At 31.7% G+C, this 26,771-nt stretch overlaps 1 protein-coding gene across 2 annotated transcripts; it reads left to right on the top strand.

Moving 5' to 3' along the window:
• Window positions 1–672: 672 nt before the first annotated feature.
• LOC139500577 (protein DDI1 homolog 2-like) lies at window positions 673–24,821 on the top strand. Of its 2 annotated transcripts, XM_071289331.1 has the most exons (9): window positions 673–984; window positions 1,979–2,167; window positions 9,190–9,316; window positions 10,801–10,928; window positions 11,950–12,078; window positions 14,851–14,954; window positions 16,125–16,311; window positions 16,871–16,897; window positions 24,580–24,821. In XM_071289331.1, the coding sequence occupies exons 1-8, from the start codon at window positions 723–725 to the stop codon at window positions 16,888–16,890; spliced, it is 1,146 nt and encodes a 381-aa protein (XP_071145432.1). In that variant the 5' UTR covers window positions 673–722; the 3' UTR covers window positions 16,891–16,897; window positions 24,580–24,821. The 2 variants fall into 2 exon arrangements, with proteins under 2 accessions (XP_071145432.1, XP_071145431.1); XM_071289330.1 differs by lacking the exon at window positions 16,871–16,897.
• The last annotated feature ends 1,950 nt before the right edge of the window (window positions 24,822–26,771 follow it).

Genomic DNA, 26,771 nt, shown 5'->3' on the forward strand with positions numbered 1-26,771 from the left:
TGAATTGAACCGACGTGGACAAAAAATATAAAACTTCTGCCCTCTAATGAATGGTTCATACAGGAGCAAACTATTTTCCATGAAAGATGGGTTCGGCAAGTCTTTTTTTCTTTTTTGTGCAAGGATTATAGATTGTCGTAAAATTGCCGGTAAGACAGTAAACATTTTTCAAATAGAGAAACTGTTCTTCATCCTCCAGCAAGTGGCATAGTTAACATATTCTATTTTATAATAGCGACCCTTTTCGATTTCTAAGTTATGGTACGTCACTCCCTATTCTAGTAAGGTTTAAAATGTCTATAAAGTAAACAGTTAAAAAAAATATTTTTTTGATTTTTAATTTTTAGCAGGACTTTAAAGACTTTATTTCGTTCAAGTCCGTACAATTATTTACCACAGACTTCTAAAAGGTTTTGGTTGGGTCAAATATAATCAGTCTTTTCGTATTCTGTTTTCTGCTCTTGTCGGGTTGTTGTCTCGGTGACACATTCCCCATTTCCATTCTCAATTTTATCATAAAAAAGGATCAATTCCCAGCCTTAAAAGATTATGAGACAAATATATCAAGAAATTTTTTTTAAGTAAAAGATTTATCTTTTCAAATTTCGGATGAATTACAGAAGGTAACAGGTGCGGGATCGACATCACAGTTTTATGAATACCGTAAAATTACGCATGTGCAATGAGGGAACAGGAAGTTCCATGAACACAATTTTCGAAAAATGCAAATAACTGTGACAACACTGTCAGATCAAATTTTCACGCTAGATGTGAGCGATGATTTAGAATTAGAGAATTTTAAAGCATTGTGTGAATTTGAAATAGGCATACCCGCTAGGGAAATTGGCATAACATGGAACGGAAAACCCATTCAAGATGACAAACGCTCCCTGTCAAGTTATGGGATAAAACATGGGGACATGTTACTGCTTCAGCACAATAGAGGTTCTCAAGGTTTACAACAGTCTATGCCTAGGCAAGGAGGTAATCAAAATCGTATTCATTATTGATATGAAATGAAGATTTTTTTTCAAAATCATTTACTAATATATATGAAAGTACTGACTAATAAAAACACTTTCTCTTTGAAAAAGTAGAATCAGGGGGTCTCACTAGTCCAAATAATTATGACGTCTTGAAAGGCTATTATAATTTTTTTCTTTGACGCCTTACTTCGACGTCATAATGCTGAAGCCGCCATTTTCGGTTGGACTTTGAGAGCATATTTTGCTCTCAACTTTGAGACCCAATTTAGCCATCAAAGTTTCAAAGAAGGCTAAAACAAAATGCATATATAAAAATTCTTACCTTTTATGTGTTTGTTTTACGAAAATATTTCCAATTAATCCCTACAGAAATAATAATATAAGTAACAATTCCATCCGAGGCGGGAACATGTCGACTGCATTTTTTAAAACGTTTGTCGGATTTCTTTTTAGGAGATTATAAAATAATTTTTACACCAAACTCGGTAAAACCCGAATTTCCGGAACCATTGTTTTACATTATCCGGAAATTCAGGTTGGTCAAAATGTACCGAGTTTGGTGTAAAAATATATTTTATACACCTTAAATGAAGCATCTTGAGGAGAAATGAGCTAAACGTTTTTATAAAGCAGTAAATTCCCTATCAAAGTCCAACTGAATATATGAGTTTGGCGTTATGACGTTGATGTAAGGCGTCAAAGAAAAAAATTATAATAGCCTTTCAAGACGTCATAATTATTTGGACTAGGGGTCTCACTATTTACTAATTTAGCGACGAAAAGCTACAAGAAGACTATTTAGTGAAAAGAAAACATTTTTTTTTAATTAGATATAAAGAAATTTGTATTTAATGTTTTTTTTTTAATAAGCTCACCCAATCATGTTGGCCATCTTTCACTTTCGCACGATATATGTTTGCTATATATTATTAAATTGTGTATTGATTTTGTAAGAAAAGTGTTGAGTACCTTTTTATTTGCTATTTTTGCAGGTTTTGACATAGATTTCGGCAGTGTACCAATACCAGGGACTAGTCAACAGTCTGCAGCTAGAAACCAGCCCCCGGACCCTGAAGATCCTGCTTATATCAGAGAATTGCTGTTGAAAAATCCACATGAACTTTCACTTCTACGGGAAAGAAATCCAGAGTTGGCAGAGGCCTTAATAAATGGAACCTTTGGTATTTTACTTCATATTTTCAGTATACATCTTTAAAACGAGGAATTATTTGAATCTGAAATAATTTTGAATTCTGGAAAATTGATGAAAAATTTATGATGAAAACAAACCCAACTAAAAAGGGTTAGTTACATGCAGATAATAAGTAAAATTAACCTTATCCATGCGTGCAAGGCTATAGCTAACCCTATTTAGTAATGTAACAAATGTGTGGTAGAGTAATTAAAAGAAACTTAAAAAAATGTAATAATTACAAAAATAAGAAGATGTATACATGTATATAGATGTATACATGTATATACATACATTGACATATTAGACCGTTGATTTCCCTGTTTGAATGGTTTTACACTAGTAATTTTTGGGGCCCTTTAGGTAGCAATAAACAGTTAGGAAAAAATACTAAAATTTGCCCTTATGAATTTTACCATCCCCTTTTAATTGCTTTCTTGCAATATCAAGCTTACTGTTTGTGTCATATATGGGCATATGTATGTAATCAGAATCTTCCATAGATTTTATATCCAGTATATAAAATGGTAAAATATAATTTCTTTTTGGTGTATCCATGGCAACAATCTGCATTTATTTGTTATAAAATATTGCAAAAAGGGGGGGAAAGATGTCATATATTTCCCCAAAATTTGGCTAAAAGTAGAATTTCAATCGCTTGAAGTAATACCTTTTCTGAAACTGTGTACATATATCATTCAGCAAATCCAATGATAATCATATGTCTTTCATCTCATTTTTTTGTAAAATTGCGTCAAAAACTTCGCGTAGAAAAAGAGTGTTTGTAAACAGTACATTAATTTCTGGACCGATGGCCGGTCTAGCTATGAAAATACGGATTGTCAAACAGAAAACAGCCCATAAAACATGTAAAAAATAATCTTGATGAACTTATAAACCACCTTTGAAGGCTAAATTAGCACTCATCTGTCTAAAAATGAATTTTATTACACAATAACTTTCCTATTTTAAAAATCCACAGGGGCCAAAATGCGAAACTAAACTCCTAACTGTGTATTGCTACCTTAATAGTAAATATTTTTTCAAATTCTCCCTTTTAACTTGTTTTCTGAGTTCTGCTAGCTAATACGAGTAAAATGGCCTTTTATTTTTGAAAATTGGTTGAGTAATGAATATTTTATGAAGGTTAGCAGTTGACATTGAAACGCGACAAAAACTGATTTTAAAGAAAGGTGCCAAGTCAGAGTGTAAATCTTGTCTCTACCTCAATTTTTTGCCAAATCTTAAAAACTGTACCTCTTTTGTCAGTTTTTTAATGTTGAATATCTTAATAAGATCTCTGATGATGCAACATTGTATAAAATTTAGCAATTTCAAGCATAAAAATGTTAATCTTTATGCTTATTGCATACCAAAGACTTGATTAAAAAACTTGGTGATAGGGAATCAATTTCTTACATCTGATTTAACTATACATTTAATATATGCCAAAATGTAACATGAAATCTTGATAAAAACAATAATTTGATATATTCGCAAGAAAAAAACCAACGCGTTCAATACTTAGGCTACTACATGCAGCCCAATCCATCAGAAGCAAGAGTTAAGCAGATAGAGTACAAATTTAAGCCTTGTGTCAAAATGCCTAATTTTGGTTGCTAAGGACTGTAAACAATAAAATTGACATATATATATTGTCATTCTTAAATACTTAATTTACTCAGAAATTGATTAAGAATCTAAATATCAATAGATTTGTGGCATGAAAAGTCTTAAATTATACAATTCTGAGCTTGGTAAGTATGCCATAAGGTAGCAATAAACAGTTAGGAAAAAATACTAAAATTTGCCCTTATGAATTTTACCATCCCCTTTTAATTGCTTTCTTGCAATATCAAGCTTACTGTTTGTGTCATATATGGGCATATGTATGTAATCAGAATCTTCCATAGATTTTATATCCAGTATATAAAATGGTAAAATATAATTTCTTTTTGGTGTATCCATGGCAACAATCTGCATTTATTTGTTATAAAATATTGCAAAAAGGGGGGGAAAGATGTCATATATTTCCCCAAAATTTGGCTAAAAGTAGAATTTCAATCGCTTGAAGTAATACCTTTTCTGAAACTGTGTACATATATCATTCAGCAAATCCAATGATAATCATATGTCTTTCATCTCATTTTTTTGTAAAATTGCGTCAAAAACTTCGCGTAGAAAAAGAGTGTTTGTAAACAGTACATTAATTTCTGGACCGATGGCCGGTCTAGCTATGAAAATACGGATTGTCAAACAGAAAACAGCCCATAAAACATGTAAAAAATAATCTTGATGAACTTATAAACCACCTTTGAAGGCTAAATTAGCACTCATCTGTCTAAAAATGAATTTTATTACACAATAACTTTCCTATTTTAAAAATCCACAGGGGCCAAAATGCGAAACTAAACTCCTAACTGTGTATTGCTACCTTATAACTTGCTGTTCCGTGTGATCCAATTCAAGGCTCCTCGTTAAAGGCTGTACCTTTACCTTTAATGGTTTACTTTAAAAAAAATTGTTACTTGGTTGGAGAGTTGTCTTATTGGCACTCATACCACATCTTCCTATATCAATGTGTTATGACTGACAATGAGACAACTCTTCACAGGAGTCCAAATGACACAGAAGTTTTCTTTTATATCTTCATCTAGCATCTCCTTGGACCATGATCATGAGAGCTTGGCTTTCATTGTTGTCATACATTTTATGAATATCTCCTCTGCATGCAATACTTTATAACAAATGTAATATTAATTACAAACGAAAGTGAACCAACGCCTGGTGAGTCTGTAGTACGGTAGAGTCCATAAAGTAGATACCCGAGGGTATGCAGGGTCGTTATGATAAAAAACATAAAATGTAGAGAGTCTTATAACAACAACACTTTAGGGACTGCTGCAGAAATTTATTGATCAACATGTTTCGGTGCCTAGGGTACCCTCATCAGGGTAAAAACAATACATAAAATCATGCTGAAGTACAAAATGTTAAAATGTAATATTAGATTAGACGAAATTGGCATACATAATCTTTTATACATTTGGTGAAAAAAGTTTTAGCGTTTCTTCATCGTTCAATCAATCCACATGACCTAAATTGGTAAACAAGTGGGCACCGGGGTAATTAAAATAATACTATTTAAAAAAGGGGTGGTTTTTTTTAGAAAAAAGAGGTTACTGGTAATGGTATGATACATGTACATGTACTTAACAAGTGATTTGTATGTAATTATCCCAGATTCAGTTCAAGGTCATCACCTGACATGACCAGTCATCCTATCAACACAGGAATTGGTTCTGATAACTTTAGTCTGGATCATTAGTATTGTAAATTTAAAACTACTATAAAATTAAATCACTTAGTCTAGTGATTTTTGGAAAATGACGCAGTCATTGTTCCATAACTGCCGACCTGATTTCTCTGCCTACCGCGCTTGGTTTCGTATTTACTAATTTCAATACAAACTGGAGGAATGTGCTTGTGTTATCATTATGCATGAGCATTGTGTAGTAATCAGCCAGGAACCAGTTTACAAACTAACTGGTTTCTGTTTGTATTCCACTACAGTCGAAGAAAGTGTTGTAGTTTGACAGGAACCAGTCCAGAATTTTGTAAACTACAAAACGTAATCGGTTATTATCATTCCGTTTTGGTGTTTCATACCGACTTATATGGTTTGAATAAGCTTAAGACCCTTCAAACATTAATGTGATAGGTATATTAAAGACTGTTTTACAAAAGGATGAAACTGTTTTGCTTTAAAAGTCGTACTATAGTGATATATGTTATGTACGGATTTCCACTCTCACCGGTTAATTTCTTCTTTTACACGTGCTTTTGAAACTTCCTGTTTAAACATCGCAAGTTTTAAAATTGTTTTTTGAGTGAATTAAACTTATTTTAACAATCACGAAGCGTTCGGGAATCATTTCAAGCAGTTTCTTCTTCTCTTTGATGATGGAAAATAGGATTTCTCAAGAAAATACCGCAAACGATCGCAGAGGAATTGAAACGTACAAGTCAAGTCGGCACCTGGTTAAATTGGCATCTAGTCAAATCGGCACCTATTTGACGTCAATTCGGCTTCCAATAATATTTATTATAATATTTTCTATTCAATTAATTAATAACTGTTACCAAGTACATAGTGAATATTAGGTAAACAACGAGACCAAAGTGAATATGTTGTTGTGTATAAAAGTAAACAACGAAGCTATTGTTTTAACCATTAGACAATTATTAAAATTAAATGAAAAACTATGAGTCCCTTTCAATAAATCAAACTTTCATGCCAAATAATTAGCAAATTTAAGGTGGGTTTTTTTTCAGTAATGTTTAAACAGCATTAAATAAACAATCCTGTAAAAGACTTAACTGGTTAAATAATGCATAAAAATATCCAATAAGGCTATTTTATTTTTTTCTGGGACGCCTTCCTAAGACGTTCGTAGGAAGGCTTCCTAAGAAGGCGTCCCAGAAAAAAATTAACATAAGCCTTGTGGTCATAGGAAGGTGTCCCAGAATAAAATTTAAAAAGCCTTGCCAGACGTAATAATTATTTGGACTACTCATATATATCATTAAAAATACACCAAAAAATTCATGTAGTTGAGAAAAATAAATACATTCAAAATGTACATGAACATCCAAAAAAGTGAAAGTTAGTATTAACTCTTTTTGCTTTAAAAATTTACAACTGCATTTAAGTATTGAATGCTTTCTTTTGTAAATTCATTGAGGTGTAAAAGCGTTGACCGAAGTACTTTTTGTATGAAGCGCGTAAGCGCTTCATTCTAAAAATGTGCACACGGTCAACGCTTTTGCAACCCTATGAGGTTACAAAAAGAAACATTCAATACTTATAATTACTTTTTTTAGCTAGGATCATGAAAACACGAATTTTATAACTTTTTTATTCAATTCATCTGTGCACTTTATTGTGGGACCACGTGTTATCATGAATGAAAAGTTTTATTGAGTGATGCAATTGCTTGAGGAATAACATGTGATGTGCAGTTAGCCAATCAGAATAAAGTATTATAATGTAGAAACATATATCAAATGTAATTATAACAAAATACATTACGTTGTAAGAGTTATCTCCCCAAACACTGTTTTTCTTGTGGCCACCTCTCCTTTGTAATCGTAAAAGATTTTATTTTACCAAATTGCTCGTTACATATTTAGGATAAGAATATTCGTTTGAACCATAGCTCTATGGGGACTCCATATGAGAGTTATTCCCCCTTTTTCATTTGATTCAAGCGATATGCATTTTCAACTGGTAAACCATAACTGATAGAGACCTAGGGTCTTCATGAGGTCATTGGTACTAAAAATGAAAATGAGGTCAATGTCAAAGGTCAAGGTCATATTATAAATTTTGATTTTGGCTTATTTTCACTTCTTTTCAAATACTGTATGACATTTTGACAAATAATTTTTCATAAATTATTAGTTGCGACATGTCCTTACTTGTATATTTTGGTTGAAAGGCTGCGCATACAATAAAAGGGAGTTTTTGTCCATCTTACATTTAAAATTACGCGTCAAGTGGTAGTACTCATTAACCAAACATATTAAAGACCTAGGATATTTTGATTCAAGGTCCATGGTTTGTGACCTTGAAATTGAGGTCAAGGTCATAGGTTAATAGGACGTCATAAAGCCATAGGAACTAACATTTTAAACTGATTTTTCATATTTCAATATAAAAATAGATCTTTTCTAGTGGAAAGACTTCAATTGTTCTCTGAACAATTTGTTTTTAATTTACATCATATTTTGTGGGAGAAGGGGGTTCAGACTATGTGGTATCAGGTCTGTTTGCGCCCAATACACTTTTGCACCTCGCACGTTCACACCCAAGGTCCGTTCGCACTCTACTCATTCGCGCCCAATTTTAATTCAAATTCAAGTTGAATAATTGGAAAATCATGATTGTTGTTTTAAATTGCTTTGGTGTAAATACTGAATGTATTTTTAGCTTGGTATGAGTAAAACATTGAAGATTTTAAAGGAAAAACACAAAAGATAATTGTTTTTAAGCCCTTTGATCTGAAACAACAAAACAATAAAATATAGGAACCAAAATATAGCAATCCACTATTATAACCAAAACATGATAAAATTTATTCAACACACAGAAAAAAAATAGTCAGAATCTCACTTCATTATGAAAGAGGTCAATGAAACAAAGTATAGCAATACACTAACCAAAACATGATTAAGAGTTATTCAACGCTAAATAAAACGTTGACAAAATACCACTTTATTTAGAAACGATTATTATTATCTTTAACAATACGCTATCCAAAACATGATTAAGATTTATTCAACACAAAAAAAAAATGCTGTCTCACTTTATTTTGAGACAATGACAACAATTATACTTATAAGAAAACACTTGCTTACAGAGTTATTAAACACAAAACCAATTAAGATTAGTTGCGAACATGTAGGGTGTGAAAGTGAAAGGGGGCGAACATGAGTTGGTGCAAACGTGAATGGGCGCGAACGGACCCGGATTCAGCCTATGTACCAGTGAGAAATATAGAAGCCTTTCTACGGTATTTATTTGTACAATTCAGGTAGTCTTGACCTATTCATTTGTCTTAAAAAAAAACCCAGCCAGTTGGCACCTTCACTTCACACACACACATATACGAATATCAATTACATGTATATGCTTACGAGACATGTTGCATTGTTAAACTAATTACGGTATGTGAAAATCAAGACTTGCATAAAAACTATCCCAATATTAGAGACAGTGGCGTCATTTTTCTTCAGAGCTTTCAGCTCTTTGATTTTGTACATTACATCAGTGATTTAAAGATACTTAAGATCTGTCAGTTAAGTAAAAATGAACATTTTGTTGGTCATTAAGGAATGACATACATTACATGTACATGCATTAAAATCAACCTTTATGATTATATAAATCATGTAAATAATGATACATTTGTGATTTTTTATATGTATACCTATTTCATGTATTTCCAGAAAAATTCAAAGATGTTTTACAAAGACAGACAAGAGAAAGGAAAGAAAAGGAAATGGAAAGAATACAGTTGATGAATGCAGATCCTTTTAGTGCTGAAGCTCAAAAGATGATAGCCGAGGAAATCAGGTCCAGTGGTAAAATTCTAAACACAGTTGTTTCCCCTTTATTTTTTTTCAATTTGGATTAAAAATGAAAAGAGAATGTTTACTTATAAAAACAACCAACCAGAAATAAGCATGCAGATTTATGAGTAATAGCATATTTGAAATATATTACTAGATATTTGATCATGTTGATAAAGCTCTAACATGTCTAAACTTAACACTGGGATATTCATGAAAGCAAAACAAGTAAATAGTTAAAACTTTCTCAGTATTCTGAGTACTGCCAGTGGTATTATATATAGATATAATATGTGGTATGAGTACCAATGAGACAACTCTCCATCCAAGTCACAATTTAAAAAGTAAACCACACATACCCTAGTCAAGTACGAAACATTGCTCAATATACAATTTTCAATTCGATGGTATATTGGTATCATGTCATCATTGTCCAAAGACATTTGGTTTTTGCACAATCACTTTAGTATAAGAAAATAGAAATCTATGAATTTAAACACAAGGTTTGTGACCACAAAGGGAAGGTTGGGATTAGAATTAGTGGCCAAAAAAAGGGCCCAAATAAGCATTTTTCTTGGTTTTTTCGCACAATAACTTTAGTATAAGTAAATAGAAATCTATGAAATTTAGTCCAGGTTTATAACCACAAAAGAAAGGTTGGGATTGATTTTGGGAGTTTTGGTCCCAACAGTTAAGAAATTAGCCTTAGGGGCCAAAATTAAACTTTGCTTGATTTCATCAAATATTGAATTTTTGGAGTTCTTTGATATATGCTGATTCTAACCGTGTATTTAGATTCCTAATTGTCGGTCCTGTTTTCAATTTGCTCTACATTAAGGTCCAAAGGGTCCAAAATTAAACTTAGTTTGATTTTAACAAAAATTTAATTCTTGTGGTTTTTTGATATGCTGAATCTGAACATGTACATTGTACTTAGATTTTTGATTATTGGCCCAGTTTTCAAGTTGACCAAAATCGGGGTTCAAAATTAAACTTTCTTTGATTTCAACAAGAATCGAATATGTGGGGTTCTTTGATATGCTGAATCTAACCATGTATTTAGATTTTTGATATTTGGGCCTTGTTATCGAATTGGTCCATATTGAGCTCGAGGTTTAAAGGGATCAAAATTGAATTTTATTTGATTTCATCAAAAATTGAATTCTTGGGTTCTTTGATATGCTGAATCTAACCATGTATTTAGATTTTTGATATTGGACCATAAATGGTAAATTTTCATTTAAAAAAAAATAAGTTCTTATATTAGACCACATTCATTCTGTGTCTGAAACTTATGTTGTGTCAACTATTTAATCACCATCAAGAGCTGTATCAATCTTGAATGTTGTGTCCATACTTGCCACAACTGTTTAGGGTTTGACCTCTGCGGTCGTATCAAGCTGCAGTTGTATGAAGCTGTGCCATGCGGAGCATTTCATTCACTTCTTAATTATAGGTCTTTTAATAAATGTTGCTCTTACTTTTCAGAATGAAGAATGTTGAATCCAACATGGAGACCGCAATAGAGTATTCTCCTGAAAGTTTTGGTCAAGTGGTCATGTTATATATTGATTGTGTAGTTAATGGACACCATGTTAAAGCCTTTGTAGATTCAGGTATAGTACAGACAGCCATAGAGTATAACAAAGTTTTCTTCTGAAAGTCTTGGTCAAGAGGTCATGCATATGTTATATATTGATTTTTAAGAAATAAACACAACTAGCTATATAGTTGCAGTATAAAATAGGATACTTATGATTTACTCTTGAAGTGTACCAGCATCAATGATTACAAATTTTATATACTTGAAATATTTTGATGTTTTTTTTAAAAGTAATAACCCTTTACAATCATGACCATGCTGAGTTGGTAAAATTTCAGAAATTGTCTAATTTACGATTATTTTCAAATAATGCAAATTGTTTGCAAATGAGCTGTACCCTGTACCCTGATGCTGATGCATATTTATTGCATTAGATCTAAGATAAAGGATCATGGGTGGGAATTAGTCCTCATGTGCAAAAAAACGTCAATTTGGCATTTTTACATTCTTTTTCTCAACCTGGAAGTCTGAGGGATGCTAATAGTTGGATCTAACTGTGTTTTGCATGTTCAGTAGACCCCAGTGAACAAATTTATCACAACAGTTGTACATGTTAGGTTGGAGTGATACTGATCTGGGTACACCTGCAACCTGAAGTAGTCGTAGCCAAGGCATATTTTGATAATAAGCACGATCAGTAGTTACATGCCTTCAGGTTTAATCTATTTGTCTAAGTTTCAGGTCTCATAACTTCCTGTTTCAGACCTTGAAGGTAAGCCCATCCCTCCAAAAAAAAAATGTGTCCAATTTGAATTATTCAAGTTAGTATTTGAGTTCAAAATGAACATTAAAAGTAAGAAAGATGACTAAGGGTAAAGAAAACAATTTTACATGTCTCCATACAATATCATAATTTAAAAATTTAAAATTGTTTCAGTGGTTGTATACTTAGAAAATATTATTTATATAGAACTTTATTGATGTTACAAGTCATCCTTAAATTGAGATTTAATTTACTTAAAATCAATATAAGTAAGAGTTATTTTGTTTTAATTTATAGAAAACTGATTATAACTTTATAATACTTGTTGAAGGTGCTCAGATGACAATAATGAGTGAAGCTTGTGCAGAAAGATGTAATATAATGAGACTGGTGGACAGACGATGGGGTGGTATAGCTAAAGGTGTGGGGACGCAACAAATCATAGGCAGGGTGCATTTAGGTAAGTAACAGTAGATCTGAGTTGTTTAGCTAAAGGTCAGTCAGGGGTGCTACTTGTACAAGTTATTTTTAATTACTTGAAGAAGTAATATAAATATACTTAGGGGTCATCCATAATTGTCAACCATTTTTCAAAGTGTACAAAACGTACACTTGGGGGAGGGGTTAAAAAATAAACATTTTTACTGTTCGCTTTTTTTTTTTATTTCCGAAATTTATTTCGTTTCCGTAGTGAAGGTCGATGTATACAATTGAGAATTGGCTTGGGTGTGTTTCTCTTCTTATTTCTTCTTTATTATTTTCACTTGATGATATTTATTTCGATATCATAATTCTCCTCAATCCGGATTGAACAATTAAAAGATCAAATCATATGAATACTAAATCTTTCAAAAAATGTGAACTAGTAAAATTATTTAAATAAAAAGTTTGCAAGCATTTCTCAGTACCCCCGATTGTCGATTTCACCTGCTTTATTATAGATCGTTATCGTTTCACTCTGTTTAATAAACAAAATCGATGAAAACACTAAATTCTTTGAATGTTTTGATTTTGACAAGAGACCATTTTGTGAAAAGTTTTTAAACTGGTCCTTAGATTAATTTCCTTGTAATGCATTCCAAAATAGTAAACCAGTAAACCGGAAGTAAACTTGTTTTTCTTAGTATAAGCCTCTTTAATTAGGAGCACCTCCATATGAAGTTTAACCTTAACTTAAAAAATATCCAATATATGTACACGTTACAGTATATACATATAAACGATAATAGTGCCATGAATGGCAAATTTACAGGGACCTTTTAAATAGAAAAACAGGGGGGACATTTAGAAACTTAAAATGTTTTAAAACATTACACATTTATTGATTGCTGTCTTGACAAGTTGAGCTCTGATTCCATCAACAACTGTCAGTCCATACTTTACCAATGCAATATAACCATGCATTTCCCTTTCTTTGATTCTTAGCATAGTTTATGTGCCCTTTTGTTAATCTTTTGCATGCTTTAGGTGCCCTTTTTCATTGGAGTTACCATTCCCACTGTGTGATAAGGGAAACATTAATCTTTGTACTCTTTATTCTGACAAAACACAAGCATCGCAGATAGATGTCATCAAATAAAAACAGTCAGATATGTTTTAGTTTATTTTCAATGCAAATTTCTATATTAAACTAAAATAATATAAACAGGATCTTCTTTTTATTAAGACTGATTGATTCCTCTCTTGAAATCTGAAAATGGTTGATGTACACTTTTTGAGGGAGGATGGGAGGGGGGGTCTGAAAAAGTGTATGTTTTGTACACTTTGCAAAATGGTTGACAATTATGGATGACCCCTTAGATAAGTAAATTTGTAGGATACTTATACAAGTGAAGTTTATTTACTTGTATAGGTAAAAAAAAACATTGGCTGAGTTATGTCCCTTAGACATTCAGATTTTTTTACTTGTAGAAGTAAAAAAGTCATCCTATCTTCTTTAATTGAATTCTTATGATTTCCTTGCTCTAATAGAATTTTAAATTATCTGCCCTTTGCAGATGTCTTTACTAATCATTTAAGTGTAATTTCATGGACAATGAAAATCACATTTGTCTGTTATCTTCAGAACACTGCTCATTTACAAGCCCCCAAGGAGCAATTTTTGAAGGCCTTGTGGATCTTTGCGCAATCAGTTTCTTTGTTGAATTAATGAGATGAAACATTGAACTCTAATAAAAAAAATTGAGCAAACCTGGGAAAAATCATTAAAGGCATGATTTTACATTTCAAAACTTGAGGACTTTTGTTGGATTGCAAGAAAAATTTACTTATACAAGAAAATTTTTGAGAAAATTAAGGGGAGATTATTGAAATATTATTTATTTACTTATATATTGTGTATATTTTTATTTACTTCTTTGAGTAAATAAAAATAACTTGTACAAGTAGTATCCCTGACTGAAGGTGTGGGGATGCAACAGATCATAGGCAGGGTGCATTTAGGTAAGTACCAGTGGATCAGGGTGGTATAGCTAAAGGTGTGGGGATGCAACAGATCATAGGCAGGGTGCATTTAGGTAAGTAATACATCACCATCACTTATAGTGCTGATTATTTTGATTTAGAAATAGCTTCCCATTATAGTACACTGTAAAGGTGTAAACTTAGGAGAGTCTTCCTGAACATCAGGAGTAATAGTGGGAGATATATGAACAGAAATCTGTTAGTGGTCTGATTAATATGTGACATCTATCAACATGAAAAAAAAATAATAGAAGTTAAGAGGTCCATATCAGCCAAAGCATAATCAAAAACACTTGATCCATATGACTTATAGCAGTAAAATTCCCCAAAATATCACCTTCAAAGTGACCATTTAACACACACAGCTGAGATGCAATGGTCTATGAGACCTTGACCTTGAGTAATAGAAATGTTTTCACATGTATTCCTGAGAATAGTACAATCTTCACTCTACTCATTTTAATCATTAAGCATTAAGCAGCACATTTTGCAGAGAGTCACTACAGACTTTCATTATCAATAAAATCTATCTTTAATGTCATTATTTTTATTTTGAGTACATCAGACAAAGAATTTTACCGAAAGTCATATTCCAAAATTATGAATTTCATTTCACAACTTTGGACTTAACTTTTCAGGATTGAGACCATTTCCTGAAATATGTGAATAAAACATGCCTAAAATGAAGAATATTGTTCAAAGGAACTGATTGTACTGAAATCATTTTGGTTTAAGACATGCATGACATGTTTTGTTTTGTGATTTGTAGGTCAGATACAGATCGGGAAAGATTTTTTACAGTCATCATTTTCTATATTAAAAGATCAACCAATGGACATGTTACTGGGCTTAGACATGCTTAAAAGACATCAGGTATAACACAAGACTATTACTCAATTTCTAGGAATTAAGTACTGCAGAGTTTTGTTTTCTTTGGAAAATAACCAAAAACTGTGATCAATGATCAATCATATTTTACTATTCTTATATTTGTTGGTTGCTTTACTATGTCACAGTGACATATTCCAAATCACACATGTATTTATGGAGCAAAATACATTTTTTGCAGAAACCATTAAGATGAGCATATATATATACATATATACATATATACCAAATTACCAACATATATTTTTGTTATTATGCCCCAGATGTAGTGGAGGGTGCATTACATTTTACCCTTGTCTGTTTGTTCCTTTCCAAATGGAAAAATAGGTTTTCGTACTCTAACTTTAGCCTCAACCAAATGTTATGAAACTTATTCACAATGCTTATTACTACAAACACAGATCAAGTTAGAATTTTGGTGGTTTACCTTTAACCTTTTGAATTATGTCCTCTTATAAATGGAAAAATTGGTGAATTTTTCATTTATGTTCTCTACCTTAAGTTTGCCCCAACCAAATTTTATGAAACTTATACATGTTACACATACTCCGATCAAGTTCAAATATATATAGCGTCACTTTTTGGGTAAAGATTGCATGAAATGCAATTAAAACCCTACTGTACTGACTTGATATCAAACTCTACCAACGTTTATCACTAACTTTGAGATACACAAAAAATAGTGCATCGATTAAACATTCTATACTTTCTATCCATAATGATTTCAAGTATTTTTTCAATGAAATATATTCTCGGATATATTCAAGTCATGAAATAATATTATACTTGTCAAGAAAACTACACAATTGTGATTTTGATTTCCCCAAAACAAAGTTGAAGGTAAAGAATAGTTACACTGTTTGTGTCCATATCTGCATTTGGAACCGTTTAAAAAAAAACAACTTAGAAAAACATTAGAGATATGACTTTACTACGAGCTATTTCAAGGTGTAATGACTGACAATTTGTTAAATAATTAGGGACAGTTGTTTTGTATTCTATGACTATGTCAATATACTTAGTTTCATAGATCAAATGGTCAACAACCATAATGGACAGATGACCCTTGTCTAGAGATAAAGCTTTGTATCTTTCCCATTCTTCATATAATGTAATTATCCTTTTTCGAGTTTATAAACAATCCTTTTATTTCAGTGTTGTATTGATCTGAAAAGAAATCTATTAGTAATTGGCACAACTGGGACAGAAACCAGATTCCTGGATGAGACAGACTTACCAGGCCATGCTAGACTAAATGTGGGTCCAATGTCTCCTAAAGCTGCTGAAGAAGAGGATAAATTATTGGCTGAGGCAATACACAAGTCACAAACAGAACATCAAGGTAAGGAAAGATTGGTAGATCATACAAAGATCTCCATGTCCTTTGTTTAATACACACAGGATATACTGTAACAAACTTATTTTCATGAACACTTTATTTCGCGTTTAATTCTTTCTAGTCCACTTTGCTGCTATTTAATTTTGCGAATTTAAAATATACATGATGTTGTTTAATAAGGAAATATCCAAATTTTACATTTGGTGACGATTTTTTATTGACTTTATTTTTCAACTTGCGAAATTCGCGAAATAAATGGCTCGCGAAAATAAGTTGGTTTACTGTACTCGAAATCTAAATAAAACAAGATCTCAATTTCATATATAGATCTATATAAGAAACCAGTTATTTATACATGTAGCATTTTTGTTATTTCTTATCTGTTATTCCTCAATATGATGCAACCATCCCACGTCTTCAAAAATTTCCCTCTTCCATAAGACATTGTTTAAAGATGGAGCACTGTGTAAGAAAACATGAACTTAACAATATCAATTCAAATAACAGTGACCATATAAGTCCGATATTCTTATTTAATATACATTAATGTGTCAATTTGAAGGTTATTTACAAAGAAAATAAGAAAAAGGTAAGATGTTAGATTGACCTTTAGATGACCTCTGGTGTTTTGTGTTTTTGAATTGCTGTCTCATTGCTATATACACCACAACTCTTTTTTATTCACATTTAATCCACATATTGGGTTTTAAGGAGGGAGGGAGTCACTAATAGGGTTTTGTCGTTAATCAGAATCAGAGTTCAAGATATTTTTAAACATTGTAGTTTTTCTTTCTGCCTGGTTTTCTTTATTATAATTACATTATCTAAATCAACAATCAATGTGCCTTGATAATAATATCGTGGTGTATAACATAACATAGAAAAAGAAAGAGTGAACTGTTAGAATGAATATATCTAATATGTCTTATGGTAAGAACGTTTCTTAAACATATTAAATTTAGATATTTGGGAAATTAAAGTTTGTGAGTTGTGCATTTTCAGTAAATGAATCAAATGAATGGTTCTTCATTTTTGATTAAAACACATATCACTGTATTCTTATATAATCATGCACAGATTCTTTATTAACCTACTTCAATAAATTATAATGCTTAATTTTTTGTAATTTCTTAAATGTTGCTCAAAGAGTGAAAGACACAAGCATTTCTACATAAAAAGAAAATTATGATAATTATAAGATAGATATTTAGATAAAATATGACACTTAGTTATCATGATTACTCAGAGCATTTTAAATGATTTTTTCAAATTCAGCTTATTCTAAAAGCTACTTTTGTTCATCATATTTTGTGTGAAGTGTACATGTGACTTGACACTAAGAAAACATTTTATTTTTTATACATATTTTTTTTTTAATAAATTGCTCTTATTTTGATACCCCATTCTTCTATGCTTTCTATTCTTTTTGTCAGAACCATTTTGAACCTTAAACTTTTCTTAATGTTAAAATAAATTACAGCTTATTTATTTGAGTGATTTGAAATAGTCAAATGTCAGAAGTTACTTCAAGTAATATTTAATTTAATCACAATTAAAGGACTAATTATTTGCAACCTGGTTCTTTTGGTTTAACAAAGCAATTATACTTAAAGGGAAATTCCGCGATTTTTTACTTATCATCTAATTATGTTCATCTTAACATAAAAAACACATTTGCAAAGTTTTAAATTTATATTCCTTCTAATAACGGAGAAAATCAAGTATTTGTAACTTTTTTGGTTGAATTCTCGAGTGGGTCGTGACGTTTTAGCCCGATTTGTTGAATTCTGGGAAAAAATAAAATCTGTTTAACTCTTATAGCTTATCGACAATATACGTAATTAAAAGCTCACAGCTGACGAATGGTCGTAGTTATTAACCACAATATAAGAATGAACGAAAATGAATATGCATATACCGTTTTGTATTGATTGAATTAAACTCCTATAAAATATCTCTAGTAAATGTTTTCGAATAAATTTCATTAATTATTGTTGAGATTTTTTTCATAAGATATTTATTGAACAATTTTACTGATATTGAACTGAAAACATTTCAGTTCTATTTACCGTTATTGTTTTGATGTTTTCAATGCAACTAATGTGTGAGCAGAGTGTGTATATTATTTTGTAAAGGTCACTGTATATTACTCGGCTTGAAGTCAATTCGTTTACCTTGTAGCTATTTAGCCGCAGGTGTGAGTTCAAGCGTACACAGGTATGAATGTTGTTATTTGGAAAGGATAAACAGAAAGGATTAGATAGAGTTTGCTGTATTTAATACACTAAGATTTAATACACGACGAGAATAAAGATACAATAATTAAATTGTGTAAATTAATTGAAAATAAAATTCAGATTCATAATTCCGAAAGTGTATAAAATAAAAGGAAACAATTTTGGATTACTTTCTTAGCGGCAATTGGCGTAAAGATTCAAATATGAAGTAAAAAGTAGTAGTTTTAATCTTTAATAAAAACTAAATGCAATATTTCCCAATTTGATATACCATTGCACATCTGTTTGATATCATTGACTTTACCGGAATTTCTTAACTGGTATTCAAATCTGGCTGTGTTTAATGCTCATAAAACTATCGCAATTTTAAAGTTTTTAATTGAAAAAAAATACAACATACAACATGCATGATTTTTTTTTTAGTTTCTTTTTAACATTTCATTCTTACATAATTAAATTCATTTGACAATCATTTAAACGAACTTTTTGTGAAAAGAATACCAATGATCTAAGCTAAGGCATTATTTTTTTTGAGAATTTTTGTACATTTTTTTTTTAAAAATTCGATGATAATATTTGTGCAATGTTGAACATGATAGCCGTCATTAATCCAAATAAGTAATACAGTAGTTGTAATAAAACTTATATTTTAGTCATACATAACTGATATTGACGAATTTAGAATAGTTCGTCCATACATCGTTGTTCTTGAAACAATCATTATTAGTATACATGTAAGTTTCCTGACGTATAAGTGCCATTGAGGATGAGCTCTAGAGAAAGCAGACTAGTAGCGTTTCGTTAGTTTGTTTGTTGGGAAAGGAGAGGAAATGCAACCACTTGTACAGATAAACGACAGAATTACCATACAAGCATTTATAGTCAACACAACCAGAAAGAGTTCCCATCGTTGGACGGGGAATATGAAGGCTTCCAAGAATGAACAAGTGACATGTCTAACCCTGAACAGTTAGAAAACGGACTATCGACATCGACCGCTTGTTCTTGATATTTGAAACTGCATGCATATATACGTATACGTTTATGATAGTGATGAGTTCTTGCGTCTGACAAAAACTAAATTCCTTCATGGTTATATCTTGCCATACGTTTATATTGGTTTGTAAGGTGATTACTCAAAATCCGTTTATTTGAAGATGTAGATTCATTTCAATACAGAAATTTCGTCTATATATTAATTTTCACAAGTGTATACCACGGAGAAGCTCTGAAGGTACATTACTCCCATTTTGTTTGGGTGTGAACCATCGATGTTCACAGCAATATCAAAGAATAAGATGATGATGGTAGAAAGAACTATGGGCGTCATGTGGCAAATATTACATGCATATCGGACCATGAGTTGTCAATCTGTATGAAAAGATTTCCAATACAACCATATTATTGAGAAGGAATGTTTACATGCTATACTCTCGTACTAGTATTACAGGGTTCTTGTGGCGTCCACCCTAGACACACATCTTTTTAACGATGTTTAAAAAAAGACAGAACCAATTTAATGTCATATTTCCCTTGAATACCAAGAAAGAAAATAAATCCAGAAATTAATTTGAAACTTTGATACTCAATAGTTTCCCAGCAAAATATTCACATCCCTTGGGGATAATTAGTGTTCGTCCAGTGCCATATATAACAATTGTGATGACGAATTCCTTCCTTTGTTCGAGAACAATCTTATTGAAATATAAATCTGTGATTTTACTATGTCCACAACTTCGAAGAACCAAAGCAAATTATACATCGACCTGTATTTAAATCAAATTGGTTCTCTTCTTCTTCTTCTAGTATATAGATCTAATAGTCTAACGACATTCGATGATGACATACTGTTGGCATACGTGAACTAGTCTATTTACAAAAACTTTATTCCAAATATATGTTTTTTTCTTATGTTCAATGTATACATGTATATATATTTTAAATTGCGCTATAGTTCCGTAACTTTCTACCCAGTCGTATAAACGAATCGTCGACAAGTGCGTACATTTTTTTAAATCAATATTTCTGGTATGTTCCAATCTGTCCTTCACTATTGACAATGAATATAAATTACATTTTCCCAAATTCACCCTTGGAAAAAATATTTAAATAGATTTTAATTTCATCAAATCTTATTTTTTGGGTATTATTTATATTTTTATGAATAATATTCTTTACACCAAAAATGTTATTTATAAACAAGCGTATGAGTTTAGTAATGACAAGTAAGACAGAGTTGTATATTATACATCTGATAGTTCAAAATGGAAAGTTATAAGTTATCCGCCGTGTACCTGCAGAGGTGAAACGATGCATGAACTTGCAAGCCCGACAGGAAATCGCGTGAATACCTGGACGTGTCACCTCACACCCCTCACAATACCTTTGGAAGTAATACCTTTAGCCATGCTAGTGATCAGATGAGGGAAGATCAGAATTTATTTGAAAAAAAAGTTTATTACTTTAAAGAATTATGAACAAATTAGATTTTCGAAAACAATTTTCAAGGAACAATTATTTATGATTTCAACTTTGACTTTTTACCTAATTCCAATATCAACAGTTTAATAACAACAGACCATGGTAATTTAAAAAAATAAGAATATTTTCCGTATCAAGTTAGTTAGTCGGATAAAACAACCGTACGATTGACAAGATATCGACACACAATTACGACTACATCGGTTACTGTAGTTTTGTTCCTTTGTGGTTTATAGACATATCGTTGTTATTAATCGGGAAAGAAGACAAAATGGCCGAACGCAGAGAATTGATACTCTAAATTTAAAATCGATGGTGATCGCTTATCTAGCGGAATAAAACTTTAATAACTATGAATTTGAGCATTTTTATACTGAATGAACATAATATCAATTTTTGATTTTTTTGCGAAGTTTCCCTTTAATCTCTATATCATGAATATATATAATACATTCTATGTAAATATTGTGTCCTTGGTATATATGAAACAGCAGCCTAATGATACATTTGGTAATATTTATATACTCTGGATATATTATTATTTCTTGGGTACCAATTTTTTGGGGTTGAAATGAACCATGCCATTCAATAAAGTATAAATTTTACTTTAGATTGTTGCAAAATTTGGCAAAACAAAATCAAGTGTCATTAGAAAAAGAATTTGTCTTCAATTCACAAAAACATTTGGACCCTCAAAACTAAATGAATCCACTGTATCTACTGTTGACATTGTGTTAAAGCTCTTTGTTGATGAGCTAATATAAATTTACAACATGATCTAGTCGTTTCTTTTGCTTTTCAGAAAAGGTTTTTTTTTCTATTTTTTTTATAGAAAGAAGGAATTACCTTTAAAGTCATATGAAACGAGTGACCGTTGAAGAATAATGTTATTCCATTTCTTGAACCAATGCATACAAACATCATAAACTTAGTCTTCTGTGCAAGATTTTATCTTTTTTTTTCGCTTAAATTTCGTACAATCGTCAATTTTTTTTCAATCAGTCAGTGTTGTGAAAATATGGCAGGTAATTAAAGTTCGTGTTTTGAAGCCCAAGTTTAACGATTTTCCCCTGTTTGTCAACAATCAACAAAAAAACATGGATATTGATCACGTGTTTAACATGTACAATCAGATAATAGTTTATTTTAAGGACATCCATGCGTATTGCGATCACCGGATTTTTATGAGATGGGTAACACTGAGGTAACTTTGTCTTTGAATACGAAAAATATTTTGGGGATCTTCTTTTAAATATGAACAAATTACAGAATTTTCTTCAGAAAAAAGTATATGTACATAAGTTTTATAATGAACACTATCCATTGAGTTATAAAAAAACATATGCATAATTTTTTTTAATTTGGGGTTTCTTATGACTTTAAGATAAAATATAAATGAGAGCACAGAAATATCAGATTACTAAATTGTATACAAGATTTGTGTAGTCAACCAGAATCCAAGATTTATAAAGCAAGCCCATGTGATACCAAACTATATATTCTAACAAATATTTGAAATCTATAGGAAATGTGTCTATTTGAAATAGAAAATTGTCTGTTTATCTAAAACAGTAATAATCTATATAATTTCTATGTTTCTAGAAGAAATTTTTAGGAATATTGGATCCCACCTGACTGAATGATATCTTATTCTGTACTTTCAATCAGTTTGATCTGTAGTTTTAATGTTGCTTTTTAGCTCACCTGGCCCGAAGGGCCAAGTGAGCTTTTCCCATCACTTTGCGTCCGGCGTCGTCCGTCGTCGTGAACTTTTACAAAAATCTTCTCCTCTGAAACTACTGGGCCAAATTAAACCAAACTTAGCCACAATCATCATTGGGGTATCTAGTTTAAAAAATGTGTGGCGTGACCCGGCCAACCAACCAAGATGGCCGCCATGGCTAAAAATAGAACATAGGGGTAGAATGCAGTTTTTGGCTTATAACTCAAAAATCAAAGCATTTAAAGCAAATCTGACAAGGGGTAAAATTGTTTATCAGGTCAAGATCAATCTGCCCTGCAATTTTCAGATGAATCGGACAACCCGTTGTTGGGTTGCTGCCCCTGAATTGGTAATTTTAAGGAAATATTGCTGTTTTTGGTTATTATCTTGAATATTATTATAGATAGAGATAAACTGTAAACAGCAATAATGTTCAGCAAAGTAAGATTTACAAGTAAGTCAACATGACCAAAATGGTCAGTTGACCCCTTTAGGAGTTATTGCCCTTTATAGTCAATTTTTAACCATTTTTCGTAAATCTTAGTAATCTTTTACAAAAATCTTCTTCTCTGAAACTACTGGTCCAAATTAAACCAAACTTGGCCACAATCACAATTGGGGTATCTAGTTTAAAAAATGTGTGGCGTGACCCGGCCAACCAACCAAGATGGCCGCCACAGCTAAAAATAGAACATAGGGGTAAAATTCAGTTTTTGCCTTATAACTCAAAAACCAAAGCATTTAGAGCAAATCTAAATTAGTAAAATTGATTATCAGGTCAAGATCTATCTGTTCTGAAATTTACAGATGAATCAGACAACCTGTTTTTGGGTTGCTGCCCCTGAATTGGTAATTTTAAGGAAATTTTGCTGTTTTTGGTTATTTATCTTAAAAATTATTATAGATAGAGATAAACTGTAAACAGCAATAATGTTCAGCAAAGTAAGATTTACAAATAAGTCAACATGACTGAAATGGTCAGTTGACCCCTTTAGGAGTTATTGCCCTTTATAGTCAATTTTTAACAATTTTTTGTAAATCTTAGTAATCTATTACAAAAATCTTCTCCTCTGAAACCACTGGGCCAATTTAAACCAAACTTGGCCAGGATCATCATTGGGGTATCTAGTTTTAAAAATGTGTGGCATGACCCGGTCAACCAACCAAGATGGCCGCCACGGCTAAAAATAGAACATAGGGGTAAAATTCAGTTTTTGGCTTATAACTCAAAAACCAAAGCATTTAGAGCAAATCTGACATGTAGTAAAATTGATTATCAGGTCAAGATCTATCTGCCCTGAAATTTTCAGATGAATCGGACGACCTGTTGTTGGGTTGCTGCCCCTGAATTGGTTTTTTTAAGGAAATTTTGCTGTTTTTGGTTATTATCTTGAATATTATTATAGATAGAGATAAACTGTAAACAGCAATAATGTCCAGAAAAGTAAGATTTACAAATAAGTCAGCATGACTGAAATGGTCAGTTGACCCCTTTAGGAGTTATTGCCCTTTATAGTCAACTTTGAACCATTTTTCGTAAATCTTAGTTATCTTTTACAAAAATCTTCTCCTCTGAAACTACTGGGCCAAGTTCATTATAGATAGAGATAATTGTAAGCAGCAAGAATGTTCAGTAAAGTAAGATTTACAAACACATCACCATCACCAAAACACAATTTTGTCATGAATCCATCTGCGTCCTTTGTTTAATATTCACATAGACCAAGGTGAGCGACACAGGCTCTTTAGAGCCTCTAGTTTCTATTTCTTATTCTGTACTTTTCAATCAGTATGATCCGTGATTTTAATGTTTTCTTTGTTTATTTTCAGGGACAGCAGGTGCTTCCAGCAATACAAATACCAATTCTTCCCCAAACACTCCTTCATCTTTTCCCGAACAAGTGATTAAACCTTTAATGGATTTAGGATTTCCAAGAGAGGCTGTTTTACATGAACTGACATTGGCAAATGGTAATTCTCAACAAGCCATGGGAGCATTATTTGCTAAAAGTTTGAAAGTTCCAGATGTTCCTAAATAGTAGTTATTATCAATAAAACAACAATAATCTTTATGTAATACTTGATGCAATAAAATGCCTTGTCCATCTTCTGCTGAGGAAATCCTGGTTTAAGTTTTATTGGTTGAGTGTACAATCTATTTACCATTTGTTTGTATAGAATAGAATATTTTTTTTTTTTTTTAGAATAGAATATTTTTATTTCCCAAATTACAGGGCCCATAAAGGGCATAAAATCAGATACAATTGATTTACATAATTGGTAACAACAACAATAGAGGCATATACATATGTATTTGGAATATAAGCATTGGTCAGAATCAAGCTAAGTATAGCATTATGCATTTGATTCTCCAATTTTTTTCTGACTATCGAAGTATGCAATACATAGCATGCATAGAGATGGTTATTGTGGTGGCAGTGTAAATTATTTGTATAAATCTTTATATTTTAAAAGGTAGAAATCCTGGATGTGTCATACGTTATACCTTACAGATACCTTATGATATGAAGTTTCCATCTGTCATATGCCTATTGTCCTTGACCTAATTTCATGGTTCAACAACTGCTTGAAAAAAAATTATTCTCATTTATTATGAGTAAAGGGATATCTATATATATATGGTTTTCTTACAAGGTCAACATTTCCATAAGGTAGAGTTCACCTGGCCTCCTTTTTAGCTCACTTGGCCTAAAGGGCCGAGTGAGCTTTTCTCATTACTTGGTGTTCGTCGTAGTTGTCCGTCGTCGTTAACTTTTACAAAAATCTCCTCCTCTGAAACTACTGGGCCAAATTAAAACAAACTTGGCCACAATCATCATAAGGGTATCTAGTTTAAAAAAATGTGTCCGATGACCCGGCCAACCAACTAAGATGGCCACCATGGCTAAAAATAGAACATAGGAGTAAAATGCACTTTTTGGCTTATATCTCAAAAACCAAAGCATTTAGAGCAAATCTGACATTGGATAATATTGTTTATCATGTCAAGATCTATCTGCCCTGAAATTTGCAGATGAATCGAACAACCCATTGTTAGTTTGCTGCCCCTGAATTGGTAATTTTAAGGAAATTTTGCCATTTTTGGTTGTTATCTTGAATAGATAGAGATAAACTGTAAACAGCAATAATGTATAGCAAAGACAAAGTAAAACCTAAAAATAAGTCAGCATGACCCCCTAAGGAGTTATTGCCCTTTATGGTCAATTTTTAACAATTTTCATAAAAATTGTAAATTTTTACTAACATTTTCCACTGTAACTATTGGACCAAGTTCATTATAATTGTAAGCAGCCAATGTTCAGTAAAGCAAGATCTACAAACACATCACCATCACCAAAACACAATTTTGTCATGAATCGGGCCAGAATCCATCTGTGTCCTTTGTTTGATATTCACATAAACCAAGGTGAGCGACAAAGGCCCGTTAGAGCCTGTAGTTTAAACGCCCGTTAAATTTTTACAGGACATATTATGGTATACAAATGACCGGTTGACGGTACGTATTATGGTTTACAAATGTCCAGCGGCTGTTTATCCGTCTATCAGTCTATAGGTCTGTCTGTCCGGTGTAAACATATCTCACCGCAACTTGGGATCTGCTTATCCAAATTTCATGAAAATTAATTTAGTTGTTTCTTATGATGGTCAAACGATTGGTATACTTTTTGGTGAAAATAAGATTAATTTTTTTTGAGATACAGGACTTTGTAACTAAAACAGGGTTTTTTTTTTTTTCACATGTCGTGCCATATCTCGTAAACGATTTATGATTATTTCTTAAAACTTTACACACTTCTTAGTTATATTAATCTTAAGATCTGTGTACTTTTTGATGATGATTTAAAATTTAATTTTAGAGTTATTGAGTATTTTGTAAAAAAAAAAAGGGGGAGGTTATTTTTACATGTCAAGTCGTATCTCAAAAAGGTGGGTTTTCATATGTCGCGCTGTATCTCAGAAACTATTTTTGATTATTGCATAAAACTTGCACACAAGATGAC

The sequence above is a fragment of the Mytilus edulis genome, chromosome 13 (assembly GCF_963676685.1).
Source record: "Mytilus edulis chromosome 13, xbMytEdul2.2, whole genome shotgun sequence".
Classification (NCBI taxonomy): domain Eukaryota; kingdom Metazoa; phylum Mollusca; class Bivalvia; order Mytilida; family Mytilidae; genus Mytilus; species Mytilus edulis.

Coding starts and splice junctions, on each gene's coding strand:
- LOC139500577 (XM_071289330.1), top strand. CDS start 723: ATGCAAATAACTGTGACAACACTGTCAGATCAAATTTTCACGCTAGAT. Junction 2,168..9,189: donor CTTAATAAATGGAACCTTTG/GTATTTTACTTC, acceptor ATGTATTTCCAG/AAAAATTCAAAGATGTTTTA. Junction 12,079..14,850: donor CATAGGCAGGGTGCATTTAG/GTAAGTAACAGT, acceptor TGTGATTTGTAG/GTCAGATACAGATCGGGAAA.